The sequence below is a fragment of the Cheilinus undulatus genome, linkage group 6, assembly GCF_018320785.1.
Source record: "Cheilinus undulatus linkage group 6, ASM1832078v1, whole genome shotgun sequence".
NCBI classification, from domain to species: domain Eukaryota; kingdom Metazoa; phylum Chordata; class Actinopteri; order Labriformes; family Labridae; genus Cheilinus; species Cheilinus undulatus.
Window position 1 is genome coordinate 49,344,088 of NC_054870.1, and position 20,754 is coordinate 49,364,841.

Consider the following 20,754-nt stretch of genomic DNA (forward strand, 5'->3'; position numbering starts at 1 on the left):
TTTCCTTGCTTCTGGTGGAATAATGTAGGCTCTCTATAATGTAAGTATCTTGAGACAATGCTTGCTATGAACTGCTGTGAAACAAAGAAAGACTGACTGATTATTTATTAAACATGCTGTGCTGTTGAACTGAGAAACCTCTTTGACACAGTGCCATACATATAACATGAAAACACTATAGTTTGGCAGTTTGTGTGGATTCTTACTGGACATCTCATCCAAACATTTGATGGTCCATATCTTCCATTGTCTTGTCATATATTAAACTCATCTGCTCTGCAGATGTGAGCTGCAGAGTGTTATGCTGACAAAAAAGAGTAAAAAGTGTCCAAGAAGTACAAAGTGCATTGAGATGTTGTCATTTTCCATTCGCATAAATATCTTGATTGATGATTCTCTGACTTGTAAGCTTCATAATGCACAACTTGTCAAGAAGTTAGAGTTGTATCTCGGCTTTTACATCAGAAATAAGTCTTCAGCTGCAAAGAAAAGGCATGTTCCTGCTACTTTTATGCCGTTCTGTACATGCATGCATCTTCCCAATACCTTAAATCTTTGGATACCGTTAACCTTTTTTTTTTTTTTTTTTTTTGCCGGGCAACCAGAGCAGTTGGCAGCAAGAAAGATGCACTCTTAAGTTATATCTTGGACTTGTTGTGTTTTTCACAATGAAGTTGACATCATATGTTGAAACCTGTGAAAACAAAGAAAATGGATGGTCCAGGACATCTTTGAGAGAAAGAATGGGAAATTTCCATCAAGAAAAACCCCAAAAAGGTGAAAAGAAGACCTCAGTCTCAACTAACTCCTGGCTAGCTTTAAAGCTAACAACGCAAACGCAGTGGCCTGGTGCTCCATCACTAGCAGCAAAACAAAGCCCTACACTTACACTAGAACTGACAGCGTGCCCATGGAGTTTATATCTTTCCTGATGGAGATTATCTGGAGAACGGGGCATTCGGAGACTGACAGAAGGATGTCGTGGAGTAGCACAACACCTACAGCCAGAGGGGAGGAGGCAGCAACGGCATTGTGCAAGAAGGTGAAAGCGGGCAAACAAGCCGGGCTGCAGGCTAGGGTAAGAGCAGCCCCACACAAACCTGTTGTACTGAGTGTCTTTCTCCTGGATGCCCACTCCCTCACCAGCAGGATAGATGACGTGAGGCTGCGAATTTCTAACCACTGCTTGGACCACTACGTTTGCTGCTGATGAGGAAACTGCCAAACGAAATTTCATTGCATTTTTACAATGCAATGACAACAAACGACTATCTATCTATCTATCTATCTATCTATCTATCTATCTATCTATCATGGGGAATTGAGTAATGAATCTCAAGTCCTTAACGCATCATTGTGTCCTGTATGGTTGAGTTTGTTGACCTATTTTGACCACACTCAGGCTAAATCATTGGCACATCCTTATTTTTAATGCTTTACTCAACCTGCTTCCATAATACTTTTGGGATTTTCAGATTCTGGAATCTCCATCCATTCATCTTCCGCTTATGCAGGATGGGTTGCCTTGGTAGCATGCTAAGCAAGTCTACCCAGATATCCCTCTCCCCAGCGACACTTTCCAACTCCTTCTGGGGGGGTCCCGAGGTGCTCCCAGACCAGATAGGATATGTAATCTCTCCATTGCATGTTGGGTCTTCCCCGAGGTCTCCTCCCTGCCAGGTTGTGCTAGGACACCTCCACAGGGAGGCACCCAGGAGGCATCCTGATCAGATGCCTGAAGCACCTCAACTGACTCCTTTCGATGCGAAGGAGCAGCGGCTCTACTCCTCTGAATTTCTGCACTTGTAGCCCTGTCTCTAAGGCTGAGCCAAGCCGCTGCTCTGAGAAAACTCATTTTGGCCACTTGTTCATTCGGTCATTACCCAGAGTTCATGATCATAGGTGAGGGTTGGGAGGTAGATTAACCATACTGACTTATGTTTTCTTTCATCTATTCAGCTGATCTGTTCTCATGTACACAGTATCTTAGATATGATGATGAGGGATTGATTCAAACTTTGCAGAAATGCCCCCTCTTACTCAAGGCTGAACCGATTAGAGTTTGGAGGTCAAAGGTCAAGATCCTTGGGCCTCATGTTCACCCCTCTCAAGGCTCTGAGGTATTTTGCTTTTATTTATGTCCACTCTAACACAGTGACGAAGTAATTTTATTTTGCAGGTTAAATGTCAAAGGTCGATGTCGCTGGGCTTTATGCTGTCTCCCTTCTTGTGAATTGGATATCTAAAGAATGCTTTGAGGGATTTTCCTCTAACTTTGCACAAATGTCCACACTGATGGAAGGATGAAGTGTGGAGCACAAGGATCCATAGCACTGGGCCTCATGCTAATCTGTAGCAGCTGAATGTGGCATCTTAAGAACGCTTTAAGGCAGTGGTTCTAAACTGGCAGAGAGTCAAAACCCATCACCATCTTGCGGCGTAAACTTCTTAAACATTTACATCATAACCAAATGGTTTTTAATGACAAACAGGGAAATTTTGACCTGAGACTGAGCAAAAGTTTGAATAAAGCAAAGACACATTGACATTTCCTTCAACATAAAAGCACATAAGTCACTTTTTACCTCATATTTTATTCTAGGGACAAATCTGTGACCCCCTTTTGGAGCTCCACCCACCAGTCAAGAACCAAAGTTTTAAAGGATTTTCTTTAAACTTTGCAGAACTTATTTGATTTTGGAGGTCAGTGTCAAAGTTTAATGTCATTAAGTTTACCCCTTGCTTGGAAATGCAATATTCTGAGACAACCTTAAAAGGCTTTTCTTTAAACTTTGCACAAACATCCATTCTGGCCAGAGGATGAACAGTTTAGACTTCAGAGGTCAAATGTCAGAGTTACTGGCTTCATGTTCAACCCTTACTTGTGAATGTGATTTCTTAAGAACGCTTTTTCTTATTTTCTTGAAGTTTGCACGTTGCACAGATGTCCACTCTGACTCAAGAACTGATTCTATTTTGGAGAAGCAAGGTCAAAAACCAGCTCATCCCTTCCTCTTTACTCGCCACTGTACTGGCAATGGTTCACCTTGTGGAGGTGTATAACCACCAGGCAGTAGCTCAAGTTATTGTATATCACAGTCGCCTATACAGCCTGTAATCTAGCCGTCAGTGCAATTTGTCTTGCTCTGCATTGTGATGCCCTGATGTGAAAATAGTGGTTTACTGAGTGTTTCTGTGTTTAGTCTACATCTTTAGAGAGGGTTTGAGGTTGGATTAAAAAAGCATCACGCTGTGAGTATTCTTTTCCTGCAGGATTCCTGTGGGTTGTAGCTTTGGCAGAATGTGTTGAAGCAGCTCCCTCTGTTTATTTTACTCGATTTAATAAAGCCTCCATCCAGCATGTCTCTTCACACCAGAACGTGCCTGCTTTCCGCCCGCTCCAAGCAGCAGGAATTCCTTCCTGATCGCTGGCTGAACTTGAGTAGAAAAGATTCAGCGAGGATAGATGTTCTGCGTGTTCGGGTGTTCAAAGCGTGTGCACAAAAGGCATCCAAACTTTAAATGGCTTTTATGCACCGACAGCTTGCTTTGCAGGGTATTTCTGCTCTGGCTGTGTTTCTCCATTGTGCCTCATTTCTCTTTCTTCCAGCACAATAACTTAAATATTTTTCTTTTTTATTCAAACAAAATGCTTACACTTAGGAAGAAATCTTTAAATGCCTTAAAATTTCTGTCTGTGTGACTTCTGTACAAACACAGAAGTAGGTGATTATGATTTGATTACATGTACATTTATTTTAGAACCTGATGCTTTTGTGATGATGGAACAGTAATCAAACACATTTACACCTGCTGATGCACATGTAGCCATGTGTGAAGATATTGCCAAAAGTATTCGCTCATTTATGTTTTAAAGTGACTTATTATAGGCTAACTAACACAGCCCTGTGCAGCCTTAATGAAACATCTTGGAAGTTCTTTGGGCAAAATAAAAAATGCAACCAGAACCAGTTGAGGTATTTGACCCTGCCTTTTTCAAAATACCCAGTTTATATGACTCACTGCACCGCTCTCTGCCTTATTGATTTATTTATTTACTATAGCGGGACAGTGTACATTAAGGATCATGGACATGCAAATGTACCAAATTGTAGCCATAGGCTAATTTCTATAGATATAAAAGTATACACTATATTGCCACTAAATATTCACTCACCTTCCTTGACTCTCATATGAACTTAAGTGACATCCCATTTTTAATCCATAGGGTCCACCCTTTGCAGCTGTAACAGCTTCAACTCTTCTGGGAAGGCTTTTCACAAGGTTTAGGAGTGTGTTTATGGGAATTTTTGACCATTCTTCCAGAAACACATTTGTGAAGTCATATACTGATGTTGGGCGAGAAAGCCTGGCTCTCAGTCTCCGCTCTAATTCATCCCAAAGGTGTTCTATCAGGTTGAGGTCAGGACTCTGTGCAGGCCAGTCAAGTTGATCCACACCAAACTCTCTCATCCATGTCTTTATGGACCTTGCTTTGTGCACTGGTGCACAGTCATGTTGGAACAGGAAGGGGCCATCCCCAAACTGTTCCCACAAAGTTGGGAGCATGGAATTGTCCAAAATCTCTTGGTATGCTGAAGCATTTAGAGTTCCTTTCACTGGAACTAAGGGGCCAAGTCCAGCTCCTGAAAAACAAGCCCACACCATAATCCCCCCTCCACCAAACTTTACACTTGGTACAATGCAGTCAGACAAGTACCGTTCTCCTGGCAGCTGCCAAACCCAGACTCGTCCATCAGATTTCCAGATGGAGAAGCGCGATTTGTAACTCCAGAGAATGCGTCTCCACTGCTCTAGTGGCGGCGTGCTTTACACCACTGCATCCGACGCTTTGCATTGCACTTGGTGATGTATGGCTTGGATGCAGCTGCTCCGCCATGGAAACCCATTCATAAAGCTCTCTACACACTGTTCTTGAGCTAATCTGAAGGCCACATGAAGTTTGGAGGTCTGTAGCGATAGACTCTGCAGAAAGTTGGCTCCTCTACGCACAATGTGCCTCAGCATCTGCTGACCCTGCTCCGTCATTTTACGTGGCCTACCACTTGGTGGCTGAGTTGCTGTCGTTCCCAATCACTTCCACTTCGTTATAATACCACTGACAGTTGATGGTGGAATATTTATCGGTGAGAAAATTTCACCACTGGACTTGTTGCACAGGTGGCATCCTATCACAGTACCACGCTGAAATTCACTGAGCTCCTGAGAGCGACCTATTATTTCACAAATGTTTGTAGAAACAGTCTGCATGCCTAGGAGCTTGATTTTAAACACCTGTGGACATGGAAGTGATTGGAACACCTGATTTACATTATGTGGATGGGTGAATGAATACTTTTGGCAATATAGTGTATGTTCTATTGTTTTAAGTGTTACCAGTAGTGTTTCCAATGTAACCAATGAAACACCTAGATAAGTGCTAAATTCATATTCAGAATTGGTTTTGCAGTTATGTCAAACATTGCATGTTTAGATTAATAAATAATTTACCATATTATTATATATATTATATTTTGGAGCCATATTACTTGCTGACAAAGAGCTGTTGTTTTTATATAAAGATAAATAGACTCAGAAGTCCTCAGATGAATCATGTTTTCACGTCAGAACAGATAGTATCTGTCAAAACTGACCAACAGTTCTCCTCTGCTCACCCCCCTCTGAAGGCCAAGGGGCCCCTCCTCAGCTCTCTCTCTTTAGATTTATTGCTCAATGGCACTCTTTCATCTCTGTCGACTGGATCCAAAGAAAACAACATTACACAGCACATTATGAATAAGGAATGTGCTTGTGTTTTTCCACCCATAAAACTTCTGCTATGACAACAAATATAACCCCGTTTCCGATCAGGAGGATATGGAGAAGACACCGCGCAGCAAACCACTATAGCAAGAAATATTTATTTATTTATTTAGATTTCAGTTCATGCAGTGTTTAGAACTACATGTATATTCTGGATTCAATCAGAGTTTAATTCAATCTTAGGTAGTGTTATTTGTCATTGTAAAACATTTGATGTTAAATTAACAACATTATTTAACAAATAGATCTATGTGCATTTTATTTCAGTTGAATATATTATTGTGACTCAGAATTTCTTATGCTAGTTTATTAGTTCTAGATTATTTTTCAATATTCTACCATTTGATTCTTGTATCTTTTCTTCCCTTTTATTATCTTTCAGTTATCTTATTCTAGTGATTTTTTTAATAAGCCATCATCGTTTTGTATTTCATCATCATTTTGTAGATCTATAACCAGGGTATTTTTTATGTTTCAGGATTTTATTTTGTCTTATTTACTTAAATTGTACCCCATTTCCTTTAAATTATCTTATTCTAGCTCAGGGTTACTTCACTGGCCTAACATCAGGACCCAGCCCAGCAGCACCTTAATGACAGCTTGTGACCCAAATTTTTACATTTTATTTTTTTAGTCATAACCAAATATTTTTATGTTTTGACTTCAGATGGAATGAAAAATATAATGAAACAAAAAATGGAGGCTTTTCCCTTAACCCTAAGAGGGTGTTGTGGTAATTTTGCAGCTTTCTTGATTATTTTGACTTTATTAATGCTAACAACATACATTTGGAGTGTAGGTTTGCTTTTCTAAATAGAATTTTGAAATGTCAATATCATAACCTGTAATGGGTCAATAATAATCTCTCTACACTATACTGTGCACTATAATTTCCTTTAAAATCTACATTAAATCAGTAATATCTTGTATATTTACATTTTAGTCCATTTTAGTTTGATGTATGATGTCTTATTCCGTTTCATTGTTTTTTCATAATCTTTTAGTGTTTTAATGGATTATATTCTATCTATTCTATTAATCATTTTTTGTGTTTCACTTTTTATGTTTTACTATCTTTAATTTTACTGGAAAAAAACTGTTTTATCATTATTTCTGTTTAATCATCATATTTTACATTTATTTTTATGCTGTTTCTACGTTTTTCAGTTTTAAATGATCCTAGCTCATGTTATGGATTAGCTTTTGGCGTTTTATATTTTTATTAGATGTTATTCTTCTGGATTATGTTTAAGAGCCAGATTTAATGTGATTATCTACTTAATTTCCTTTTTAAAATGTTTAATATTTTAAATTTAATCCAATCTTATGAGTTTCCTCCGAAGTTTACCAGTTTATGATAGTGCTTCCTCGGTTTGTCCGTTAGTAGTTGTTTTTTTTTTTTTTTTTTTTTTTTTTAATAATTTAGAGTCGTGTGTGATGATCGGAGCTTTACTTTTTTTATTTACTCTTTTCCTTATTACTCACATCAACAGAAAACTTAAAATAGGTACATTTTTCCTCTTTATCCTTTCCCCCATCCATAATGAGGCTTTTATTTTGAACCGTTTCACCCACGTGCACCGATGTTTGCAGCGAACGTGTTTCCTTAGCAACGTGTATCTGAACCAGGAAGTACTTGTGTGAGCTAAAGCTAAGTAGCCGTTGTCAGCACTGAGAAGTGAAAGTGCTTGGCAGGAAAGTTCACTCCAGTCACATTTTAGACTCCAGCTGCAGTAAATGTGTCGGAAACACATGTCAGGAAACGTCGTGGTTGGCAGACTCTCCTGTCGCTGCTAGAGGAGGAGAGAAAAGTGTAAGTTCAGAGTGTTATGTTTGTGTTAGCTAGCTGTTAGCTTACAAGCTAACGAAAACACAAGCCTTTCAGTATGAATTAAAACAACTTACCTTTACTTTGGTGTAAGTTGTGATGATATTCAACAGGAAACGTAACATAAATGAATGAAACTGGTTTAAAAATTTACTTTGGTATTGTTGACGTTATATTGAAAAATAGAAATTCTTAAGTTATTATCGTCAACTAAGGCTAACGCTGTAGGAAATACTGTATCTTCATGTTTTGTTTAGGCTTAAAAATTAAGTATTGAGAAGCAGAAATGTTACGTTTAAGATGCCGTTAACTAAATGGCAGATACTAGTTTTGACTGCTCTAAGTTATTGAGTAAATTTGTACGTAATGTGACCCTTAGCTGATGTTGTTATATAGCCTAAAATACAAAAGAGTTTTTTAAGAACCCTATCCAAGTCCAGTAGCCCCCTTTGGATCAAGCTTTGGATAACGATGACCTGGATGAATTAGAACCTACAAGACCCACAAGAGAATATGCTTTATTAGCATTTGCACAGGTACATTGGACGTTGTGTGTTGACCCTAAAGTAAGTTTTATAATAAAATCTAGGAGTTGTGAGAGTATCAACATTTTTAAATCAGCAGTATGTGGGAGGAATAATGGTAAATAAAGAAAAGACTTCTGCCCTAAAACTCTGCTAACTTGTTAGTCATATGACCAACATTTAGGTTTTTATAGCCAAAATAACAGTTGTAAATATTTGCAGAAATTGTCATATCTGCCATTACCAGTTATTTGTTTTTTATAGGTAATATCTGCCAGTAATTTCACAAATTCCTAACTTTTTGTGCCAGTAAATCTCAGCAACAAGGCAGTTGATGATGGATAACTATTTTATGATTTTGTCTTTCTCTCACAGGTGTTTGATGAAGATGATTTCCTTATCACCATCTGATAGGCCATGATAGGCTTGTCAAGTAATGCGGGGGTTATGGAAAGTCTAATGAACTCTGCTGAAGAGCAGCAACCCTCCTCTCCCCTAAATTCATGGTCCAAAAAGCAGGAATCAGGCAGGAATCATCAGCAGAAACTAGCTGGTGGATTTGTTTTAGTGCACGCAGGTAAGTTGGCACATGAAAAATTCCCTAGAAGAATTGTTAACTCACTAAAAGAAAAAAAAGCAATCGCAGTAGAGATGAGTGCCATTTTATTTTTAACTCAAGAGTTAATAAATTGCTGAATTTTCAAGAGATACTTCAACATTTTGGCAAATTCGCCCATTGCCATAATTCCTATAGTCTTAGTAATAGGTTTGTTTCCTTTAGTTGTCAGTACAAGCTGTTTTTAGATGTGGGGGACCGATACACCAGCTGCACAGCTAACGCTATGGAAGCAAACGGTATTTTTTGCATTCTCTCATCAAACTCATCAAATACACAATCCAGCAACTTCAAAACGCTCTTGTGGACAAGTTGTGACCTGTACATTCACCACGCTATGAAATAACCATGGAACATCCCGAGACTGAGATGTTTTAAAGCAAAAAGCAAAGCCGGAACTACACTCCAGACATGGCTGCTGCACTGTGTCACTCCGCCCAGTTGTTTTCTCAAGAAATAGTTCAGAGTATTTGCTTCATGTGTCGTAATGTTACATAATTATACGTTATTGTTTCATAGCGTGGTGAATATACAGGTCACAACTTGTCCACAAGAGCATTTTGGAGTTGTTGGATTGTGTATTTGATGAGTTTGATGAGGGTACGCAAAAAATACCGTCTGCTTCCATAGGGTTAGCTGTGCAGCTGGTATATTGGTCCCCCCCAGATCTAAAAACAGCTTGCACCGACAACTAAAGAAAACAAACCTATTACTAAGACTACAGGAATTATGGCAATGGGCGAATTTGCCAAAATGTTGAAGTATCTCTTTAAGTTCTTAGTTGCCTTTGCAGCTAAAGGTGTTTTTAATGTTGTCAACCATCATCTTGGTTTTTCTCTTTTCTTTTATCTATAAAAATTATTTATTCAGTTAAACATGCGACACACAAAAAAATGAAAGATACCCAACCCTTGCCACCAGCTCCTTGTGCTGAATTAACATGATGTATAGTAAAATTAAAGCAGCTATTGTGATTTATATTTCAAAAAATACATTGATAAAACACAAGATAATTTATCATAACTTTATGATTTTTTCCCCCCAACCTTTAGGAGCAGGTTACCATTCTGAATCCAAGGCCAAGGAATACAAGCATGTGTGCAAGAGAGCCTGCCAGCGAGTAAGTTCACTTCTTTACTATTCCTAACCTGTATGGGTATCCAAAAAAATGATAAAACTGTGTACTTTGTGTCCACACACAGTTTTTTTTTTTTTACCTTTTATGGATTTTAATCAATTCAAAATCTAATTTAGAACATAACAGAGTTTTGTCTGTCTTTCTATAATTCTATTATATTCTATGTATTAGAATAAGCTGACGCTAACGTCACTTTTGGTGTTGTACCAAGTGGTGCAGCATCATTGGATTTTATTATGACTTTATATGAATATATGTTTAAATTAGGGCTGTCAATAGTCTAAAATTTTAAATCATGATTAATCTCACAAATTTCAGAGTTAACTCGAGATAAATCGCAAATTACTCACACTTTTTTGTCTGTTCTAATTGTACCTTACAGGACTATTTCTGAAGATTTAAATACTCTTATCAACACAAGTGGACAAAAATGCTTCTTTATGTAAATGTTTGTTCATGTCAACAACCCCAAACAACAACAGATAATGTCCAGAAAATTCTGTAGTCTGAGCTCAAAGATACTGAATGCTCCAAAAATATGCTGAGAGCATAAACATGGTAAACTTAAGCCCAACAAGGACAACAGATGGAGATACTGATCTTAATGTAACATTACTGAATAATACCACAATGTAGAGTCCAACTTTGGACTTCTAGAAGTTACTTCTCTGTTCTCAGCAGCTTAACACAGAACAGCAGATCTCATCATCACACAAGGACATGAAGAACATGGTTTAGTGAAGTTTAAATCACTCAAAGATTATTCCTGATCCTTCACACTAAAGCAGGAAATTTCAGCCTCACATGGGGAAATAAAGGCTCACAGAAACATCCGTGAACACCAAGATGACTCACAACAGGATGATACAAAAGAGATACTAAATACAGTTAGAGAATTACACTAAAGGTTACTGAGAGAAGTCAAGTCTCCGCTGAGAGCTCAGCAGTAAGGTACAGACACATCTAACGGTGTTTCACTGTTCTGATGTGGTCAAAGGTGAGTGAGGTGGACACATCTGCCCTACTCAAAAGACAATGCAAGTAATTACTTAAAAATGTCTGCTAATATTTATCATCTACTTTATTTTCAAACTAAAAATGACCAAATGTAAAATAAACGCTGACAGTAAGAAAACACTGTCACCAGTCCAGTAGATTTACTGGAATAATGTCATCAAACCCACATTTGAAGCTCTTTTTCAGAACTCATGAACACGCAAAGTAAAAGAAGTCTCAGTGGAGAATTTTTAAGGTGTAGTAAGAGGACTTAACCATCTTTTCATTCTTCAGATCATGGACGAGCTACCGATTTAATCTCAAACATTTCTTTTCTTCATAAATAAAGAGGACCCACAGTCTAATAATGCTTTTAGCTTATATGATGATACTCTACAGAGCTTCCTCACTCTCAGGCTCACCTGTCTGCACCTCTGCTCCTGTCACACACACTAGCATCTGCTGCTCTGTCCCCTCCTCCTCCTCCTCCTCCACATGATGTAGCTGTACATTCACCATGCATCAAACCATCTCCTATAAGGACTGCAGAGTCTTTGACACTTTTGCAGCATCTTGATTGACTGTTGTTTTTTTTAATTAATTTTGCATTTATTTACGGTTCCAATCGATCATTTTAGTAAGTTTAGTTTTCTCAGAAGACTGTCACTTTCAAGCAGGAGTTGAGTGGGGATGGGAGAGGGGGTAAACAGACCTTTAGGAGACGTGATCGGACCAGTCAACAGTCAATATAAAGGGTCAGCGCAGTTATAGTGCCGGTTCATAGCAGATATAAATGAATGAATACATCACGCTGGCCCAAAAGTGCGTCGGATAGCCAGATAGCGAGTCCATCCCTGCTTGCAGTGTTGTCTGAGTGTCTCCATTGGAAACAATCCAGCATGGCTAGGGGGGCGGCTCTCTGCATTAGCAGTGTGCTTGGCCAGCGAGTGGTACGGGCTATTTAAGACTCTACGAACTCCTGGTAGCTCAGTTCATGTCGACAGTAAGAGAAAATAACTTCAGTTTTATCTGACATGACCTCAAAGCTGAACCCACGACAGCGCCGCTTCCTGATCTCCCAAACTATGGGCTGGGTTGAGGGTCACACTGAACGTGCATGCGTTAATCATGCGACAAAAAAATTAGTGGTGTTAAAAGTAGTGTAAGTAAACGCGATATTAATATGTTAACTTTGACAGACCTAGTTTAAATAATTTCTTTGTATAGTAATATATTATATTAATGTACTGTGCATGTTGTTTGGTCTCTGTATGTTGTCTGGTTTGATGTATTTTTTTTCTTTATGCACATGTTTGATGTACACTTTTATATATAAATGCCACCATCCTGCTGGATAATACAGATGGAAGTAAGTAAGTCTATGGCTACAAGCTGGGAGATTTTCATACCCATGTTCATCAATGTGCATTGTCCTTATAGTAAATAAATAAAATGTGTTGAAACATCTTAGTATCATAAAATTACACAGAAACCCTCATATTGATCAGAAGTGTACCTATTTATTTATGTATCCTGTTTTGTTCAGGATGTACTGATTATTTTGCCCATAGCAGTTTCCATTCCTGGCAAGGTCTGATCTTCAGATTCCATTTTTGCTGATTCTGCAATTGGCAGCAGAAACAAAATCTTTTGTGAACTTTTTTCCATGGAAATTCAATTTTATGCTCATGATAATTAAATTTATTCTCTTCTGCTGATAGATCTTCCTTGACATGAATTTGAGATATTCAAAAAGAATTGGATATATTTGAGATGAACAGGCTGAAAATCCTCCAGTTTCAATCGGTGGCTCGTTAATCATTGCAACTCTAGTTCAGGTTCCTTTAATGGTCGTTTGAAAGTATGTGGATTCAAACTTTTCTGGTAAACTCATTTACTATGAGAGTAATTTTTTCAGATTTGTCACTAAAAATATCAGCTTAGTGAACAAGATACAGTGATTTTCTCAGCGCTCTCAGGTTGGCTGTGGAGCATCTGTGAACAGCTGTCAGTGCACATATTTTCAGTGGGGTTCCAATCTGTGTTTTGGCAGAACAGCTCAAACACTTTGTTGTTCTCGTTCTGAAGTCCTTCCAGTTTTCCTTTGGCTGTATTAAGATCATTTTGCTGTTGGCGGGGAAGTCTTTGTTCTTTGGCTCTCTAAAGCAGGTTCTTCTCAAGAATGTCCTTGTCTTCGGTTTCATTCATTGTTCCTTTTATTCTTACCAGTTCCTTACTTTCTTACAACTGAAATACAACCACACGGTGCTGCCATAGCCTTTTTTTTTATTATGAGAATGGTGTTTGATTAATTCTACCAGACAATTGACTTTGTATTAAGGCCAGTCAGTCTTTGCTTTCATGCCTGCCATCCTTTTTTAACTTTCAAGCACACTGTCCTGGTACTTGTTTACACATATAAAACCTAGCAACACTTGATGCGTAAGTAGGAATTCCGCACGTATTTAAGCCGTGTCTTGAGCACAGTTTTGTCTCCCATTTTGGGCTTTTGATGTTGTTTATATTCTTTTTTTTTTTATGTCCGCTGAGGATTTTATGTTTCAGTTCCAGTAAATGCAGTGTAGATTCAGGGTCAAAATAATGTATTTGCCTGATTTGTGTTCACTGAAGGCACAAACACTGTGGAAAAATTAAACAGTTCAATTTAATGTACCTCTGAAGAAGTATGATCATGCTGTTTGTGATGTTTGAAAGGAAAGCCGTCACACTTTAAACTGTGTCTCTTTCATTCCAGGCTGTGGATCGGCTCAAAGCTGGGGCACTCGCTGTGGAAGCCGTGGCTGCTGCACTGGTTGAACTTGAGGTTAGTTGAGTATGATCCAGGTTCGATTATGTAAGCTCCACCTGTCTAACATAATGTGAAGGATAATTGTTTTAAGCCAAATTGGACTTAAAAACATTACAGAAACTTGAGCTTACATTTGTATTTGTTTATACAGAGCGGCTTTATTTTCTCCTGACCTTTAATTTATGTACGCACATCCTGTTGGATGATGTAATGGACAATTTTCCTCCTAAGGGTAGGTTTAGAGTAAAGAACACTAACCCGGTGTTCTCTGTAGCTGCAAATAAAACACAGAATGTGCACTGTAGAAAGCATCTGATTTTTTAATGTCCTAAAATTAGTGATAGCAGAGACCAGAGGCGATATATTCTCAGGTTTTCTCAGGGTCATAGGTCAGAAGTCAAGAGTCATTGGCCTCATGTTCATTTATTGCTTGTGATCACAATATCTCAAAAATGTAGTGGCATTTTCTTAAACTTTTCACCAATAAAATAAAATAAATAAATAAAACAATCTGATTTTGGCAGGCAAAAGTCAAGGATCATTGGTTGCTGGTGAACACAATGTCTTATTTATGCTTTGAGGTATTTTTTTGATAGTCCTTGGACAGTTGTTCACTCCCACTAAAGGGCAATGTGACTATATTTCTAATTCAAAAATCAAGGTTTGTGGCCATGATCATCTCTTTCTGGTGAATGCAATATCCCTTCAACACGAGGGATTTTCTTCAAACTGTTTGTAAATGGAAAAGTCAGAAGACAAGGTCATCAGACTTCATGTTCACCCCTTCGATCAGGGGTGTCAAACTCAGTCACAGCAGGGGCCGGATTCTGGATTCAGGTCTTATCTGAGGGCCTAACAGGCTCACCCTTTTAACCATAAACTGTTAACCTCATCTCCCCAGTAATAAAATATTGAAAAAAACCTGATAAATGATTTTAGAATTAAATAAAGTTATGAAGATGCGTTTAAATGCTCACAATCTGAGAAAAGTAAATTTATTAGTTCAAAAGGCCAGAACATGAAATTGAAAAATAATGTTTTTTAAAAGGCAACTATATTACAAAAAATGTCAAAATCGTGTGTTTAAAAGGTCAAAATATGAAATAAAATTTGTAATCATGAAATTAAAAGTCAAAATATGATTTGAATTTTTAAAATTGTGAGTGTACAATGTCAAACTATGGGATTATGAAGTCAAAGTTAGGAGTTTAAAATATCGGATAAAATACAAAACAATTAGTTAAAAAGGTCAAAATATGAATTAAAATGTAATATGAATCTGAAAGTTCAGAATATTATATAAGGTGTCAGAAGTATGAGTTGAAATGCTCAAACTAAGAAATAAAAAGTCAGAATCTTAAGTTTGACTCCTAATTGTGAGATGCAAAATTAAAAATACGAAATTAAACAGAAATTAATTTCTTTTCCCACATTCCTAAATTCTTACCTAATTATTTTTGCTCCTTACTTACTTAACAAGGATATCTTCAGTTTTCAAGTCAGACTAAAGATTGTTAATCATGTATCTTTAAATTAATGTAAGAAATAATTCAGATCGGTAATGAATATTTTGATTTAATTTAAAAATGTTAAAAACAAAGAAATAGCTTGATAGAGAGTTTAAAAACACCCCTAAAAGTAAAATGAATACGTAAAATTAATTAGCTAAATCTTAATGCTAAAGTTTCCTTTATTATTATAATTTGTGCTGTGAGGACGTAAAAAGACAATTAAAAACAAATAGTTTGAGTAAACCAGAAGGGGAAAGTTTTCCTGGGTGCAAGCGCAGCTGGGATTCTAAAATCAGTTGTTAGTTAATGCTGCAGTTGAGTAGCACAAGAGACATGAGACCCAGCAGCTGATCAGTGCTCATCAGCTGGAGAATTGTGTAACGATATGTGCTAAAAAACTGATGAGGCAGCCAGTTTTCACCTAATGCTAAAACATTGCTAATGCTGATTAAAATGAAAATCACTTACTTAACCTTTCAAAATAAAAAATGGATAAGGAATTCAAGCATTGAGTGGAATACAGTTTATTTTCAGTAGCATACTCAGTCCTTTTCAAGTGAGGAGCTGCACAATTATTAGAGACCTTGACATCAGTCATCAAGGATAAGTTTAAATTTTATACTTGAGCAAATCTGCAGGCCTAGTACCGATGGGCCAGTTATAACAGAAATATGATATCATCTTGCGGGCCGGATTTAACTGTTCCACGGGCCGGATTTGGCCACCGGGCCTTGAGTTTGACACCCCTGCCTTAGATGAAGACGATTCTACGATAGATCAGCTTTAGCAGATTGCCGATGCATTCTATTTCTTCACCATCTCAGATCAGCCTATCATGCACACCTGAAAGATAAAGTGATTGGATTTTAGTATCATTTTTCTCTTGCTTAGAAGAGAGAGACAAGAGAAACAGCTCTGGTCCTTCCAGACCTACATCTGTATTTTAACAGTCCAGGCAATAGTAAACTTCACAGGGGCATACTGTATAACCACCAGACGGTAGTTTTAGTTAAACAGGTTTTTATGAGTCATTCTCCTCAGATGAAGCAGTTTTTGTACTTTCATAAAGTAATCTAGAGATAAATCTGTAACATTCAGGCTGCTTCTTTGAAAATACTGACAGTACATTTGGACTCTTGTGATGATTTCAAATATAAGACATTAAATATACCTTACTTTGACAATCTGACTGATTACAGAGATAGTTTTATTCCAGACTCTGCTTGTCTTTAATTGTTCTCAGGATTCTTCGTTTACAAATGCGGGCATGGGCTCGAACCTTAACTTGTCAGGGGAAATTGAATGTGATGCAAGTATCATGGATGGGAAGACGCTGCATTATGGTGCCGTAGGAGCTTTAAGTGGTGAGTAATCCACATGTGTTAATATGTATGAAAAACTGCTTGGTAGTTGTTGCATTGAAGTTCAGTCACCTGGAAGTAAAGGCAACAAGTCAAGCCTGTGTCATGTATTTACTGGTTTCCCCTCTACCATGTAACTGCCTTTTTAGAGGTTACTAAAGGTATTTGGCATCATAAACCCTCACAATGGGGGACCACCTACATTTTTCCTGGAAATTGACCAAGACATGACGTTGTGTAGTCACACATCAGCAAACTCACTTTGAGTTTTTTCTTTTTTTTCAAGAACTCCTGAGTTTTTCCACTCACCAGCCCAGGGGTGAAAGCTGGCATTTCACATTTGGTCCAAAAGACAACAGATTGTTTCTATTACCACGGCTGCATCATGCAATAATAAGACACGTGGTTCTTACATGATGTATGAAAACGTGTTGGCTTTGATTTAAAAGCCCGGTCAACCTTTGTTTTTTTTTTAGGTCTACAGATAACACAATGTCATTCCCTCTCTTGGTCTACACTAGCCGTTCTTTTATTCGTAAACATATGCACTTACCAGTATTTAATCTGTATTTGATTTTCTTAAACATGACAGCAGAATAGGATGGCTTGATTAACATAATGGCATTTAAAGGTGTTTCTTTAAGAATAAAAATATGATGCTGCCCAGGGGCGGAGCCAGAAGTGTTTGATATCCGGGAATTAGCCCGAACTTTGGCTGGCCACACATGACAATTTTTATATCTGAAACAATTTTAAAAACGTGGGTGACCACAGATATCAGGACAATTTCAAACCATTTTTCATCTTTAATCCTGTGGATGCAAACACTGGACAACTCAGCCAGACTGTCAGATCATTGGAGACCACACACCTAACGACCTGCGTTCAGACAAATAGTCGTTTTTGACCATGCTCCACTCGGGATATGCCCCCATGATTGTCAGGGGAGGAAAATCTTGCCTGAACTTGGGCTTAAAATCTTGTAGTGTGGCCAGCCTTAGGGGTCTAGGAGTGTTTTTTGCTCATCAGGCAGTGATATGCATTATTTTCAAGAAATTTTAATACAGATTCAAACCTCAGAAATTCTACACATACATCACGTTCCAAATTATTATGCAAATTAGATTTTAGGTGTGAAAACGACCACAGTAAAGTATAGAGAGTTTCTGACGGACCATTTTCTTCCATGATACAAAAACAAGAACCGTGCCTTCTGTAGAAAAAATATCTTTATGCGTGACAATGCATCATCTCATGCTGCATAGAATCCCTCTGTGTGATTGGCTGCTATGGGCATAAAAGGAGAGAAACTCATAGTGTGGCCCCCATCCTCCCCTGACCTCAACCCTACTGAGAATCTTTGGAGCATCCTCAAGGTAAAGATCTATGAGGGTGGGAGGCAGTTCACATCAAAACAGCAGCTCTGGGAGGATATTCTGACATCCTGCAAAGAAATTCCAACAGAAACTCTCCAAAAACTCACAAGTTCAGAGGATGCAAGAATTGTGAAGGTGATATCAAAAAAGGGCTCCTATGTTAACATGGAACTTGGCCTGTTAGGATGTTTTTGAATGAAATAGCTTTTGATTTCAGTAAATATGACCTGCTAATGCTACAAATTCAACAAATGACCAGCAAGACAGTGTGTCTGTTTTCCTTGGTACAAAATTAACACTTTACTTCATGTTTTTCCATTTAAATGGATGACGTCTGTTGCTTGGTAGACCTTGCTTGGAGTAACAGGAGCTTTCAATTTCATCAATAAACAACAAAACGTATGCAAAATATAGAAAGAGAAGAAAAAATAGAATTAAATTTGATCAGCTAAGAAAAATTAGGGCTGTCAAATGAAAAAATTTTTCATCCCAGTAGTTAACGTGTTAACTTTGACAACCCTAATAATAATAATAATATACTCAGAGAGACTCACAGTTTTGTTAGTCATTTATCATCTGTTCCTTTTATTTTAAGAATTTCACCCTCATTGAATTTAATGACTGCATATGTTTGAAAAATGTATTATAAATGTATTATCTTGATGATTTGTTGGTACTGCAGAAATGTCACATGGAATGACGTTCCAGCCTTGTGATAATTCTGACTTCTCCTTCAGGAATTAAGAACCCAGTCTTGGTTGCAAACCGTCTACTGAACGAAGCACAGAAAGGGAAACTGTCAGCTGGCAGAATACCACCCTGGTGATTATCACGGTCATTAAATAAGGTATTACTAATGTGATCATATCCACTTTTATGGATATCTTTGTTTTTTTGTTTTGTTTTTTTTACTTCTTATCAGCTTCTTAGTGGGGCGAGGAGCACACGATTGGGCGGTCAGCCATGGGATACCACCATGCCCGTCAGAGAAAATGACCACCAGTGAGTTTTAATGACATGGTTCAGACATATACTTCCACAAGTTGCTTTGTTGTCTGTAGCTTCAAGGTTGATCCAAAACTCTAAGCCAAAAAACAACCTACATAAATGAATTTCTTTATCTTTTTTAGAGTTCAGTTTATCTGCATACAAGAGAAACAAGAGGAAGATGGAGCTGGCAGAGAAAATGGACACAGGGCACAATCAGACAAAGAGAAGACGACAATCAAGTGAAAATGTGAGTTCTTTGTTGTCTGTTAAATTTAGAAAGAAAACAGTCTGTTTCATCAAGTGGATTCTTTTCCATCTGGATCACTTTATAATCAGAATGAGCATATTTTTTTATGGGACCCTTTCTCATAGGGTTGTTTTAGTTTTCTTCACAGGGGTTTTGAGCATGTTAATGCTACATTATAAAAAAACACAACGCCTGAAAGTGGTTACAAAGTTAGCTAAAAAATAAAAAATCTAAAAAATCATTTTATTATTGCATTTCGATTTAACTTTGCTATCTCTCTATCTCTGAGAAATTTAAAGGTAAAGTATGTAGAGGTTTTATATAGGCTATGTTTTTTTCCAAGTTGGGTACATACTTTATCTCAGATATTTCCAACAGCTTTTAAAGCCAGAGAAATCATTTTAAAGATATATTTTTGGGAGCTTTTATGCTTTCATTCAGAGAGGAGGACAGTGGATAGAGTTGGAAACAAGTATAAGAGATTTTTTTTTTTTTGGGGGGGGGGGCAGTCAAGGAGCCACAGGCTGGACTTGAACCTGTTGCTCGAATAAATTTAATGTAATGAGGGACAAAGGATGTTGAAAGTGTCCTTCCCTGGATTCAGTGACTGTACGCTCATCTCCTCCAATGTCTCCGCTCTTTTCTTCTTTGCAAAAATAGTTTTATCAACTGCTGCATATTGATAAACTCCAACTCCAATATGATACCCTCTGCTGCAGTTTCTGTAGTTTCCTGTACGCAAGCAAGCAGAGAGTAGAAGAGTATTGTAGAGCTGTATGGACTGTGCATCTCACAGGCATAGTCTGTAGTTCTCATGATGGTGTAAGCCACTGTGGCATAGGTATGGTGTAGATTTAACCAGCAGCCAGCCAGCCTGGTCTGCCAACTTGTCTAGAGTTGCAGAGACTCGAGCCAGTCCAAGCTGTTATTGGGTGACAGATTGGGTTCTCTGGAAAGGTTTTCTCTCACTCATAGAGTTAAGGGTCAAGTTTAATCTTATTTTTATGTACAATGAACAAATTTTATACTCTACAAGTCACAAAGTAAGATTTGCCTCAGTTGTTATGATTTTACATTCTCACAGAGTCAGGAAATTTTTATACTGATGCACCAATTTTTTTATTTTCAAGAAGTGATTTGAAAGTTTACAAGAGTTGGTGCAAAGTTTCAATACCCGGAGCAACAAAACTGGAGAGCGTCCCAAAGATGAACCGAGTTTAAAGCATCAGACTTGAAGGCTCCACAGTCCCACAGAGGCAGCACAGACAAGAGTGGGAGAGTTTATCTTGGTTCGACTGTGACTTGTGTTAAATGGAGCATAATCTGTAAATGCACTGGACCTGTTTTTATCCAGTATCATTATTTAGTTTGACTCAATCAATCCTCAATATTAATGGTATATCAATACAAATGAAAGGCTAACAACTAAGATGGATTGTTTGTTGATGTAGGCAAGAGATGAATGATCACATAATGGATATTTCTGTCAAATGGCTTGTCTCAATGAGAGTTTAAGGTTTGAGTCACCTCATGTT

The 20,754-nt window shown here is 37.8% G+C and overlaps 1 protein-coding gene across 2 annotated transcripts in view; it reads left to right on the forward strand.

Annotated features, from left to right (window-relative positions):
* The first annotated feature begins 7,479 nt into the window (after positions 1-7,479).
* The window catches only part of tasp1 (taspase, threonine aspartase, 1), a 56,825-nt gene continuing 43,550 nt past the window's right edge, over positions 7,480-20,754 (forward strand). Inside the window, exons 1-8 of one of the 2 annotated variants that reach the window (XM_041790071.1) lie at positions 7,480-7,636; positions 8,551-8,752; positions 9,844-9,911; positions 13,681-13,749; positions 16,489-16,609; positions 18,720-18,804; positions 18,905-18,984; positions 19,113-19,219. In XM_041790071.1, coding sequence (XP_041646005.1) covers positions 8,593-8,752; positions 9,844-9,911; positions 13,681-13,749; positions 16,489-16,609; positions 18,720-18,804; positions 18,905-18,984; positions 19,113-19,219 — 690 coding nt within the window. In that variant the 5' untranslated portion in view covers positions 7,480-7,636; positions 8,551-8,592. Of the gene's footprint in view, positions 7,637-7,721; positions 8,188-8,550; positions 8,753-9,843; positions 9,912-13,680; positions 13,750-16,488; positions 16,610-18,719; positions 18,805-18,904; positions 18,985-19,112; positions 19,220-20,754 lie in introns of those variants that run through there. The other variant, XM_041790072.1, reaches the window with a different exon arrangement.